The sequence below is a fragment of the Danio aesculapii genome, chromosome 23 (genome assembly GCF_903798145.1).
Source record: "Danio aesculapii chromosome 23, fDanAes4.1, whole genome shotgun sequence".
Lineage (NCBI taxonomy): Eukaryota > Metazoa > Chordata > Actinopteri > Cypriniformes > Danionidae > Danio > Danio aesculapii.
Window position 1 is genome coordinate 30,316,050 of NC_079457.1, and position 13,933 is coordinate 30,329,982.

General features: G+C 37.7%; 1 protein-coding gene across 1 annotated transcript in view; it reads right to left on the reverse strand.

The window, feature by feature from the left end:
• Nucleotides 1-13,933, reverse strand: part of adcy6a (adenylate cyclase 6a) — a 147,029-nt gene that overhangs the window by 5,911 nt on the left and 127,185 nt on the right. Inside the window, exons 18-23 of the mRNA XM_056448653.1 lie at nucleotides 11,302-11,325; nucleotides 11,184-11,213; nucleotides 10,851-10,983; nucleotides 7,801-8,064; nucleotides 4,197-4,401; nucleotides 2,126-2,250 (exon numbers count right to left, since the gene is read on the reverse strand). Coding sequence (XP_056304628.1) covers nucleotides 2,126-2,250; nucleotides 4,197-4,401; nucleotides 7,801-8,064; nucleotides 10,851-10,983; nucleotides 11,184-11,213; nucleotides 11,302-11,325 — 781 coding nt within the window. The remainder of the gene's footprint in view (nucleotides 1-2,125; nucleotides 2,251-4,196; nucleotides 4,402-7,800; nucleotides 8,065-10,850; nucleotides 10,984-11,183; nucleotides 11,214-11,301; nucleotides 11,326-13,933) is intronic.

Here is a 13,933-nt window from a genome sequence, read left to right on the forward strand (position 1 = left end):
GACATCCAGTAAAAAAAAGTGCTTTTAATCAATAAATTTACATGGACATCAATATTCTGAAAAATAAAATAAATTTTTGACACAGTTATTTTTTATGTGACTAATAAATCCGTGCAAGTAAAAAAAAGTTACGTTTTGGTAATCTTCATCAATTTCTGAGCATTTGCTTTTGCCTTTGGAGTGGAAGACTTTCTCTGATAATGTCAGTTTGACAGCTTCTGCCATAATATTCTTAACCACGCCCCTCTTACCTTTAGTTTGCTATGAGGGAATGATGCGCAAACAGAAAGCCTGTCCCCTATTCAACATTCCATCTCAGACTGCGTTCCAGTCCACTTTTAGACATGACTACAACTCGAACTCCCCTTCCCCTGTTCCCTTTAAGTAGGTATCGCTGCAGCCCGGAGACCTCCAAGTGGGAGGGATTACACCGCAAGACTTAAACCACAAGAAAGTTGGGTTTAGGTGGTGTAGGTGGAGCAGATATTAATAAAACACATCAGGTTACTGTGAGGTTGGGTTTAGGGTTGGGGTAGGTGTAGACATTCATAAAGCACAATATTGGACTCTGTGTCATGTACAAGACATTAAATAAATAGAAAGTCCATGTTTGTACAGCCCACTTGGAGCTTGAAGGCCCACCCACTTGGAGCTCAAGTCCCACCCACCCTTCTTGTTCCCTTGGGAAAATCCCCAACACCATTTTGAAGTGTGTTCCACTTCACCAGGTGAACAAGGGAAACTTACATGGAAATATCCTCAATCCCTTGATTTTGACCAAGGGAGTAAGTCGGCTCCATATGTGATAGTGATGTCACAACAGTGTAGTTCCCAAGTGCTTAAGGGTTTAGGGCAGGGTTACCTAATCCTGTTAGATCTTTTTGGAGATCTACCTTCCTGCAGAGTTCAGCTGCAACCTTGATCAAATGCGCCTGTCTTTAGTTACCAAGTGCTCCTTCAGATCCTATTTAGTTGCTTTAATTGTTTTTGATCAGGGTTGGAGCTAAACTCTCCAGGAAGGTAGATCTCTACTAACAGGATTGGGGATCCCTGGTTTAGGGCATTCCATTTAAATCCATTCAGATGTTCCGCCAGTAGTGGACACTTGCCTAACGTTGTCAATGGTGTACATCGAGGGAACGAGACAGAGGGAGTTTAGTGAGTTAAGGACATAAAATTGGACTGGAATGCAGCCTCAGTGGGAAGTACATCAACATACTGAAATAAAAGACTCAGCAACTTCTGGTTCACACAGACAATGCTCTGAAAAGGAATCTACCATGTAAACAAATCTTTTTGATTACTTTAATCCAGCTCAAGTCATAATTTCGTCAAATCAAATGGATTGTTTAATAATGGATTCTGTTTAAAAATATTTTGTATAATATATAAGGGGATTTTCAGTTCATTTTATTTCAGTTCAGAAATTCAGTTCACAGTTCACCTAAAATGAAAATTCTGTCATCAATTACATGCCCTTTACTTGTTTCAAACTTCTTTTTTTTGGAATTTCTTCTTTTAAAAGGAGGGCTGGAAACCTGTAACCAGTTCCTGTATTTGTTTTTCCTACTATGGAATTCAATGGTTACTGTTTTCAGCTTTCTTCAAAACATCTATTTATATTGTTTTCAACAGAAGAAAGAAATTCATAAAGGTTTGGATTGATTGAGGAAGAGTGAATAGCAAGTAAACTTTCATTTTTGGGTGAACATTCCTTTTAATTTATTTTTTGAGGCTTGTTTCTGTTATGCTGTAAACTTATTTGCTTTTTATATTTTCTAAAGCAGCTTTAAAAAAGAATTAAAATCTGTTTGGCATATAATTAAATGCACTTTTGCTTTCGAAAAATGAAAAAAAGAAACACCTAAAACTGAAAATGGTACATAAAGAAGATGAACTGTATGTCGATGCATACAATTCTGAAGGGTTGGATGGTGTTGATTGGGAACGTAGTGATGTGTGTCAATAATCGTTCTATAACATCTCAACCTGTAACATGACAGGACTATTCTAAAAGCAACACATTTAAACGCCTTTAACATTATTTATCTTATTCAGAATAAGATAAATAGCTTGATTTCGGTTGTTCATGTAAACTGAGCTATTGTGAGACTTTCAACTTTACCTGAATACGGTCTGGGACTCCTGTACTGTCCATCCGACTGGCCACGTTTACTGTGTTTCCCCAAATATCATACTGGGGCTTCCTGGCTCCAATAACACCTGCAACCACTGGCCCGATGTTCAGTCCTGCACACACATACAAACAATCACATTTCATCACTCATATTGGCTTTATAGGATTTTAAAACATGTCCATTATCAATTAATGTTCCAGTCATGAATAATGTTGAATGAATGTTTCTGAATAGTTATGTGTTTGAAAGCAGTTTTTAAACCTTAAATGACACCATGTGTTGCTTTTTATTTCATAAATAATCATTTTAGAAGACATTTCCCAAGGTCATTTTACTGAATGATAATGGTGTCAAATTGTGAAAGAATTAGATGCAAATAAACTTTGACACTACTGTGTGTGTTTTTTTAATGTTTAGTGACATCAGTGCACAGCATAATCACTTTTAAATTTAAATGAAAAAGTTTATTTAATTTCCATTTCATTAAATGATTCACTTACTCATACAATTTCATGTTTCATTGCTAGATGTGTCATTTTTGAAGAACTATTCAGTGGCATCATCATTATCAATTTTTATTTTGTTTTCATTTTTAAAAAGAATTATTTTGTGCCTCATACAGTGTATGTGGAGAAATTAAGAATTGAGCACATCATTTTTTCAGAAAACATATTTCTAAAGGTGCTGTTGACTTGAAATGTTCTCGGATGTTGGTAACAACCAAAGAAATCCATATATGCAAAGAAAACAAATCTAATTAGTTTACAAATGAACTTATGCATAATAAAATGAAATTATGCAGGGAAAAAGTATTGAACACATGAAGAAAGGGAGCTGTAGAATGGCAGTGAAAGCCCAGACAGCAGCTGAAATTTTTTAGTAGTTCTTCAGCAACCCTCTGCCCTTCGCCATTGTACATTAATACAAGCTGCTTCAGTCCAACACCTGCATTAGCAGGATGATGAAGATTAAACCAGGGTGGACATTTCAGGAAGACAATGATCCAAAACACAGCCAAGGAAACTCTCAAACCCTTTCAGAGAAAGAAAATCAAGCTGTAAAATGGCCCAGCCAGTCAGCTGACCCGAATCCAATAGAAAATACAAAATAAAGCTCAGATTTGATAGACGAGACCCACAGAACCATCAAGATTTTTACACTCTGTTAAAGTCTGTGAAAAACTCACATCTGAGCAATGCATGTGACTAGGGCTGGGCCAATAAACGATATATTGAATCATGATAAAATTTATGTCAATGACAATGATAGGCTCTAAACTTTTTTACTCAATATTCCTCTCAGAGCCAATCACACAGCAGAAATGTGTAACAATGGAAATCTAAAAGTGTGTTTATTAGAGATGTACTAAATTTTCGGCCACAGAAAATTTATCGGCAGAAAATGTTATATTATTTAGTGCAGTGTTTCCCAACCCTGTTCCTGAAGGCACACCAACAGTACACATTTTCAACCTCTCCCTAATCAAACACACCTGAATCAACTCAGCAGAACATTAGAAAAGACCCCTAAACCTGACACGAATGGGTCAGATAAGGGAGACATACAAAATATGTACTGTTGGTGTGCCTCCAGGAACAGGGTTGGGAAACACTGATTTAGTGGACCCTCAAATTTTTTGTGGATTCAGTTATTGTTGAGGTACTCGTTTAAATCTGGTAGCATTAACAACTAATGTCAAAATATATATGAATATCCTTCAATATGGATAATTATTATCAATATTGCATTTTTGCCATATCGCCCAGCCCTACATGTGACTTCAATCTCCATATGACAGTGGTCTTTAAGCTGCCATCACCAAAAAAGCCTTTTATACAGTATAAAGTATTAAATATGTTTCAGTAGTTCAGTACGTTCTCTTTTTGTGTCATCTCATTATTACTACACATAAGTATTTTTTCAGGTGCTTTTTTTGTTTTATTTTAATTTTATGTTAATTTTAAGACACACGCATGACCTGTGGTTGCAGCACATGACTTTGATTCAACAGACCAAATCTTTTCAAATTGTCTAGAAGGCGATAATCAGTGGACTCACCAATCTTCATCTGGAAGTTGTTGAAGGAATGCTCGTTGATGTATTTCATCTGTTCGCGGAGGTGCATGGCATAGTCGGCTAGCGCAGTTATATGCGAACGGCCTTCCTTGTCATATGTGGAGTCATTGAGGCCTGATGCGGCCATGTAGGTGCTGCCAATTGTCTTTATTTTCTCCAGCTGCCTGTATTTATCTTCACTGATGATCTGCAGTAGAGGAGAAGACATGTGATGATTTAAGATTATATGTTAGCATTTCAACATTTGGTGTCAGTTAACAAAATAAGTTACACATAAGGCATTCAGGTCTGTTTTGACCTGACATAGCCGTTTTGCTCACTTCTCACTTGTTCCAAACTTTCATGAGTTTCTTTACTCTGTTTTGTTTATTCTATTTTAAACACAAAAGAAGATGTTTAGAAGAGAGCTGGAAATCTGTAACCATTGAGCAGTTAATGGTTAAAGCTTTCTTAAAAGTACAACCAGGCTCATTCTGAAAACGTATCTCTATATACATTTCTGGAGCGCGCCAAATACGACCCAGGAGCTATGTTTTTTGCACTTTTTGTTTTCACAAATCCACCAGAAGCCACTGTGTTCTCTAACGAGTGCCATTCGTGCCTGCTATTCTCGTGTAAATCCACAAGAGGCCGCTGTCAACCTACTGTTTGACTAACTGAATGACTGACCAATCGACTGACCCACCCCGCTCCTTCCCTAAACCCAACCAATTGTATTAATTGACCTGAAATGTATATAGGGCTACGTTTTCAGAATGGAATGTTGTAAAAATACCTTGTTTTGTGTTCAACAGAATAAATAAACTCATAAATGCTTGGAACGACTTGCAGGAGAGTAAAAAGTGAGTAAATTTCCTTTTTTTGGAGTGAACTGTCCCTGTAATTAAGTTCCATCCTTTCCATTTGAGGTTGCTATGAGTAATTCTCAGATTATGTGTTCTTTTATACAGTTGAAGTTATAATTATCAGCCCTCTTGAATTATTAGCTCTCCTGTATATTTTTCCCCAATTCCTGTTTAACAGAAAGAAAACTTTTTCAAAGGATCATTTCTAAACATAATAGTTTTAATAACTCGTTTCTAATAACTGATTTCTTGCCATGGTGACAGTAATTAATATTTTACTAAATATTTTTAGCTTAAAGTGCAATTTAAATGCTTAACTAGTTTAATAAAGTTAACTAGGCATATTAGGGTAATTAGGCAAGTAATAACGATGGTTTGTTCTTTAAAAAACTGAAAACAAATATTGCTCAGAAAATTAACCTTAAAATGCATTTTTAAAAATAAAACGGCTTTTATTCTAGCTGAAATAAAACAAATAAATAAAACTAATAATAATTTTGACTTGCTCAATAAAAAATGCTGATAAAGTTAACTCAAACTTTATATTCATAAACAATCTTTAAAATGTTTTCACATTGGATGCCAATCACACCAAACATGCTTTTTTGTTCTGAGAACGTGAGGTGTGAAAGTGAGGTTTTGTTGACAAGAAAAAAAGAAGTGTGCTTTGCATTTTCTGTCGCTAAATAACGATTGAATCAGCTGCGTATTGTTAACGAGCGTTGCTCTTAGAATTGTAATATTAAATAATATAGTGATAGTCAAGCTTTGTGAAGTCATACGGCTCCGGATAACTCGAAGCGGCGACCACAAGTCTCTCGTCCATTTTTAAATCTCTCTGTAGTCGTCTTGATAACACAAACACTGCTGTCGCCTCAACGGAAACCCTGCCTCTGCTTTCATTTAATTGGAGATTGAAAAAGACCCGACTGATGTAGCATGCTTTTTCTGAGTTAAATTTTTTTAAACTGCAAGCACACGCAAGGCAAGCAGGGTGCATAAGCAGTGTGCAAAACGATAGCACCATAAGTAAATCTTTTTAAAAATGCAATGCAAAAAGCGTGTTCGGCGTGATCAAGGCTTCACCAAGGCTTCAATGTTTACCAAGCACCAAATCAGCATGTTAAAATGACTGAAAATCACGTTTGGAATAGTGATGTTGACGATTCCTCTCTGACATCACAGAAATAAATCACATTTCAAAACAGATTTTTTTTAAAAGAGCGTCTATTATGGGTTTTTTAAACCTATTAGCTTCCATGTAGTGTGTAACACAGCACTAAGTGAATGACAGCATCCAGCTAAGGGTTAAATCTGAAAGTGCACCATGTTTAAAACTATTGATTCTTTAACGAAATAGTCGACTCAAAGTCGAATAAAGGATTCGAGTTGGGTTTGAATCTTTTGCTTTTACTTGAACGCATTGACGTCAATTCGGTACATCACCAAATATGACATGCTGGGTCCGGTAAAACATGAATGCACCTTTCCCTTCAGACACTAGCAAACTCGGGGGATCACAAGACTGATCATGACACTAACATTCACTTAACAGATGGAGATTCGGCTGCGGGGAATAAAGAGTTAAAGTTAATTTTCACAACAACATCACAGTATAGTCAACCTAGTGCTGTGTTTGTTCCTGTAATTGTTCTGATTTTTTTATTCTACACTGCAACGTGAGATTCATTAGCCATTTGCTATTAAAGGAAGAAGCAGCAGAAACTATTATGTATGAGACTTTGACAGGGACGTTGTCAGTAATTGTTACAGTTCAAATGGACCAGTTTCTTCTTCCTCCGGATCATAACATATAAGTGTAATTAAAGTGGTTGCCTCGTTTTGTGTAGTTTGCAAAATATGTGTTTAATTGTGTGTTAGAAGTTGTAAAATCGCTCCTCGCAGCTTGTAATCACATATCTATTATAGATCAGTGCTTGTACTGTATCTCTCAGATTAAATATTTATGGGCTATTGACATATTACATCCAAAACCACGTTGAAAATGTGACGCGTGCTTCTTCATTTACTGATTTAAATGCGTTTGTGAGCTCGTGATCCTCTGCTGTTTGCCTTTGCTAAGGCCACCATCAGCTGTTTCTCACACAAATGGTGCAGTAATTTTCAAAATAGTTCAACTTTTGCCACTGTGTGGATTAATACTGAATGTGTGTCATTGTTATTACTTGGGGTTAGCTTTAAGAGTAGAGTAATATGCTGGTGTTTAACTGCATTGCATTCCTGCATTGGGCTCTCACTTACTCTCTGGCTGCTACTTCATAGCTGTGGTGAGCATTTCTCTCTGTCTCGCACTAAACACAGTCAACCAATCATAACAGGGTGTCATCAGTCCAATCAGCACAGATTAGCATCGGACTAAGGAGGGGTTTGGGAACAAATGAATAGCTGAACTAATCATATTGGACTCGCTGGGGTAATTAGGTAAAAATAAATGCAGATTATAAGACAATGAAAGTGTTTTTGACCTTGAATGCATATCAGCCTGTTGTTGGAGAGCCCAAAACCAAAATATGACCTTTTATAATGCAAAATAGGGGCTCTTTAATTGTTCTGCTACTTATAATAATAATTCATAATATTACTGTTGTGGGTTTATTTGCCCTTTGCGAACACGAGAAAAAAAAAAATCAAACTTGCTCCGAACAGTAGATATAATAGTCAAACAAAGCATTGTTATAACATAAGATCATCTTCAAATATCAATCTCAAGCCTTTCTAACCTCATCGAAGTCAGCGATGATCTCATTGAGGAGCCTTAGACACTCCACTCCCTCGTTGTTGGCCTCCAGCTCCACGTAGAACTCGGAGAAGTTGCTGATGGAGGCGAACATGACAGCCACACACTCGCACGACTGATAATACAGCTCGTCATTTCTCCGCTCCCGGGCCAGAAAGTGCGCAGCCACGTCTTTGGGAAGGATGTTGTGGAGAAGCCGGCGGTTGTAGGCTTGAAGTTCCTCCATCTCCTCCTTCTCTTCTGTGGCCTGTGGAGGAACCGATTAAACAAGATTGCACATTTAAAGAGGGATCCTTTGGTGGCCATTTTACAAGATGTAAAAGTGTGCTATATTTGTGTGTGTCTCTTTAAGGGGGAGCTGAAAATGTCAGTATCCTTATAAAAAATATTCATTTTGGAGTACTTCTCCAACAGTTGTTACGCAAACAACAGAAAATAACACTCAGCGTGAGAAAAACGTCTCGACAGATACGCACCCTAAATGCAAATCTGCTGCTTTCTCCCCTCCCCTTTCCTAAAGAGGGCGGCACCTTTACAGCTCATACCAACATTTCTCCAGGAACAACAAAAAAACATGTGTTTATCAAATATCTACATGTGTTTGAAAGTCAGTTTAAACTCCAAATAAAAAATGTAAAAATCTGGGTAGGTAGACTGAGAAGAAATGTGTGCATTTCGGTTTGTACCAACTGACAAATACAAGGTAATGTCAAAAGTACAGAAAAGAAAAGTTCACATGATGTTGGTTATTTGTGTGAATGTACAGTGTCACTTGAATAAAGTGACAAGACAACACGCACTACTAGGCCGTCTCAGTGGTTAGCACTGAGTGTGGGTTTCTTTCGAGAGCTCCGGGTAAGCTAAATTAGTCGTAGTGTACAGTATCAGTGTGTGAATGCGAAAGTGTATGGGAGTGTATGAGTGGTTCCGGCTGAAAGGGCATCCTCTGTGTAAAACATATGGCGGAATAGTTGGCAATTCATTCCGCTGTGGCGACCCAAGATAAATAAAGCCTCATTCACATTATGAGTGACACATGACTCGCAGCAGTTTATTTCAACAGAGAGAGTGATATCTGCCGACCTCCATCTATACGAGCAACAGCGACCGCTGGTGACCAGGTGAGCGTGTTGAGCGAAGCTACAAAGTTGAGAATCCTTCAAGTACATGCAAATGAAGAGCGACAGCCAATAGCAGCACCAGAAAAGCTCATGTGATCCTCTCTCAGCTCCTTCAGAGGCCGGTTGTATTCTCTGTGCTGTATAGACCTACACAGACCTGCATTTGCAGCAGATCGCCACCCAGAGCTACAGGCAGCTACAAAGCCACTGCTAGTGTGAATGAGGCATAAAGGACTAAGCTGAAAGAAAATGAATGAATGAACACGCTCAACTGAAACAACTCAACTCAAAGTCAATTATTCAAATTCAAGATATTCAAATATATGTTGTTAGGAAAACACAGGAAATAACTTATTTTTTGAATGACTGCATTTTGTATTTAATTCGTGAACCTTTTTCATGCCCAAATAACAACATGACACTAAAGCAGTGGTTCCTAGCTCTTGACTGTTCAGTTTATTCATGTGGCTAATTTGGTGTTGTTGTTTTGGATGTCTTTTTTCTTTCTGACCTCCATGAATTAATATGAGATTAGACTTAATTATGTCAAAGAAGCCGGAGTTCCAAAACACACCCACTGAGAATGTAATTGCCATGGACTCAAATCCGTTTAGAAGCCAAAACGAACTCCCCCAAAAATGTAACTTTGGTCAGCTGTTTCGGACTGCTGAAACAAAATCAAAACGAACTTCGTTTTGGCCGGATTATGTTTGAATATATGTCATTGCTGAGGCCTTAATAGTGTCCCTTAAAATTCAAACATTCTGCATGGTTTCTATGAGCAAACTGTTGCACATTGTTGATATTATTTGTGAGATTCAAGACCTGTGAAAAGATGATGCCAAACATCGAAGACTTCAAGGAAAACACATACAGTTAATACACAAACACACTTCAATATTGACTTAGGCCTTGTTTACACTGTCAGGTCTTGATGCCTAATTCCGATTTGTTGCCTATATGATTTTTTTGCCTGTCTGTTAACACGTTCTTTTAATTGAGACCCATATCTGATTCATGTGTTTACACTTGCCACACAATTTACGATGTCAAGCATGCGTAAAGGTGGGTTTAAGCATCTGCGCCACACTAGCCATGATGGAAGAAATTGTCTTGCTTTTAGCTCAGCGAAATATGCGAAGTTCATCCAACTTTAAAATGATTTTGAGGAGGAGGGAAAGGGTCTTCATCGCAGCTTGGTTTATATTTGGTGTCCTCCACCATTCAAAAGAAATTTCTGGCTACGAGAGAGATCTCAGGTCTGCAAATTGTTGTGGGATTTAAAGAAGAACAGTGGGTTCGAAATTTTAGGATGAGCACACACACACTCTTCCTTTTACTTCATTAAACTTCGCAGAAGTATCACATTATTGCAATTTTTATAAAGTACAAAACAGATAGCCTTGATAAATCCGATCTGCCCGTTTACATGATTTTATTTTATCTCCACATATGAAGGAGGCCTGAAACTGATCTCTGAAAATCCGAATGCATAGATTTTTTTTCATGTTTACATGGTCATAGAACAGATCAGATCTGTGTCACATATGAGCAAAAAAATCGGAATTGGGTCAAATTTAACTGGCAGTGTAAACGAGGCCAGAGACATCACCTATTTGCTATAAAACTGCAGGTTAACTATGTTTATATATTAGAACTTTAACTGTTAAAAGCTATGTTACTAGTTAATTACTTAAAGTTTTTAGTAACTAATAAAGCTATGGTAACTAATAATCTTATCTTTTCAAAAATGTGCACCTTTTGTAAAGCTAAAACAATAATTAGAGTGAAAAGCACTATACAAATAACCTTGAATTGAATTAAATATTATTATCATGCATTAACACCAGCAAAATCAATGCAGTGTAGAGGTTCATTTTTTATGTTAGGCTGGCATTATTCAAATACTGACCTGAAGCTTCCAAAGGAAGTCTAGACGGGCTGTTGACTCCACTTGCTGGGCATGTAGGTACAGTGCTAGTACAAATACAGTGAGGATCACTGGGGTCATGACCTTTAGGGACACTTTAGTCACCCTGAAAGTGCTGCAACAAGAGAGAACAGATCAGCCACACGGATCAATTATTCACATCTCAGCACGATGGATGTAACAGAATACAGCACACAGATACGGTCAAAGATTCAGAAATTAACTTCAAACATTAAAACCAAAATAAAATCAATTAAAATACTATGAAAACAAATTAAAAATATTAAATAATTACATTTATTTATTAATACATACCACTGTTCAGTAGTCGTACTGAAATTGGACCTGTGTGAAAACCATGAAGATTCAATATTTTTTGCATTTGCGAAAACAAACTGAATTGTGAAGCGTAAAAGATGAATGTAGATCTCACCATAGTAGAGTTTCATTGAAAACACTAAAAGAGAAGAGAAAGAACACTTGTTCACATAATTATAAATATGCATAAAAATTCAGTGTTAAAGTGCACATTCACAAGAACTCTTAATATTACAACATTTATTTTATACACAAATATACAAAGAGACACAAAATCAATAAAATGAAAAATAATATAACCAGTGTTGCCAGATAAAGCCGACTTTTTCCAGCCCAAAGCTGTCCAAAACCCGCCCAAACGCACACAAAAAAACAAAAAAAATTGGATTAATATTTTATTTAATTTTAATTTATTTAAATCGAAATTAACCTAGTTATTTTAACTGTCCTGATTTTAACCATACAGTTAGGAATACCAGTAGTCAAAAAAGCACAACATAACCGGATAACATCGAAACACCACCCCCTCTCACCACACACTGCACTTAATGTTGTGTACATTACACTACCTATTAAAGTATGTTTTACTTTCAAAATGGAGTGTAAACTTATTCTATTTGGCGTTTTAAATTCTTTCAAACATAATTGGGTGCTGCTTGTCAAGCAGACAATACTTCTATGTTTGTTCTAGCTATCAATTGCGGACAAAATTATTGATAAGTGTCATGATAAACCGCTGTGAGTTTAACTGCAGGCGCTGTGTGATGCACGTGCATGCGAAGGGGGGTCGGATTTGTCTGGGAAGTCAGATTTTAATACAACTTTTCTTCTCCTCTTCTTGCGAGTGGGCCAGGCCTGGATTGGCTAATCGGCAGGTCCGGATCGGTCTGTTTTTTGGCAGCGAGGGCTGGTGTCCCTAGCTGCCTGCAGTCTCAGCAGTCGAACTTTTTATTCATTAATTAATTAATTTATTATTATTTCATTTTTTTAACCATGGCCTCACTCTTTTTATTCATTATTTTATAGCAGCTTCACTCTTTTTTTTTATTTTCTCGCAGCCCTATGAGCAAAATGCAGCCTGCAGGTTAATGATGACATAATTATTATTCGACTCCAACAGCGGCAAGTTGCTCATCAGCAAAATCATTTAAGAGATACGTGAGAGATGAAAAATGGATATTAAAAATCGCAAAAGGTGGTGCTGAAAAGGCCAGAATTTAAAAAAGATAGCTCTAGAAACTGACCAGGGCAAACTAAGCTGAGTACATTTCTCGTTAAAACCAGCAGCAGCAAGAGTACAGCAACACATGCAGACGATGAAACGGCCAGTGAGTTAATATTAAGCGAGTTAGGAGCAGTGCAAACCAACGATGTCCACAAACCACCGTTTATAACAGTGCAATACTTCGTTTATTCTTTATTTGTGTTTATTTGTGATGTTTAAAAGAATAGTGTTGGAGATTTAGCTACACTTTAAAGAGCCCCTATTATGGGTTTTTGAGAATGACCTTCCATGTAGTGTGTAACACAGCTCTAAGTGAAGTGAAATATCCAGCAAAGGCTTAAATCTGAAAGTAGACAGTGTTTAAAACTATTGATTCATTTATAAAAGAGTCGACCCCTAGTACTTCAAATGAATCATCTTGATAACGAGTCTTTAGCCGTTTCAGCGTGACGTGGATACGATACTTAAGCCCCGCCCACTTGTTGCGAGCGCAAACCCAGGAAAATTGAAACCTGCGGCCCCACCCAACACAGTAGCAAAGAAAAAGAGGCTAGACACGCACTGTAGCAGACGCCAGTTGAATGAAGTCACGTTGTGCTCAGCTGGATATTATTGGAAGTGTGAGGGAAAGTTAGTGTTATTTTCTCTACCCAAAGATAAAGCTGTGAACAGTCAGTGGTTAAGGTTTATTTTTGCAAAAATACCTCAGCATTATAGCCCCGCCTTGTGCTGTTCGAGTGCTTCTGGAATCTACACACAACGGAGGATTCGTCAGCTGTTTGTTAAAGGAAGGATCAGATAAAACTATTAATGTAAGGGATTATGTCAGTACATGGATCATGGACCAGTTTCTTCCTCTATTTCAAAAGTATAAGTAAGTGCAATTAAAATGGTTGCCTCCTTGTTTTCTTTAGCTTGCAAATTATGTATTTAATTTTGTTTTGTTACTTATGACTGCTTGTACTGTATCTGGTTAACTCTTTATATTCTCATATCGCGTCTTAATGCCACGTTGAAAACGCGAGGCGAGTGGCTTTGTTTACGGATTTAAATGCATTTGTGAGCTCACGTTCCACTGCCCTTTGTCATTGCTACTGCCATCGTCAGCTGTTCTTACACACGTGCGGCTTGTCAAGTTTCAAAGTAGTAAAGCTTTTGCTGCTGTGTGGATTAATACTGAATGTGTGTCATGGTTAAGAATAAAGCAATATGCTGGTGTTTTACTGCATACACATAGCTACCAACATCTGTCCCTGAAAATCGGGGAGAAGGTTCGGGGTCAGGTGTTAGAATAAGACCCAGGGCCGGAGCAAGCTGAACTGGCACTCTTGGCGAACAGCGATCATGCCGCCCTCAACCCGAGTGAAAAAGAAAGGGACCAGTTCGCGGATGAAAGTGAGGACCAGGAGGGAGGGGGTGGGTGTCGTGGATGAAAGTGAGGACCAGGGGGTTCGTGGACACCACCCTCACTATTCTGCTGCCCAAGGCGGCTGTCTAGGTCACCCCTTTGGACGCACCGTCC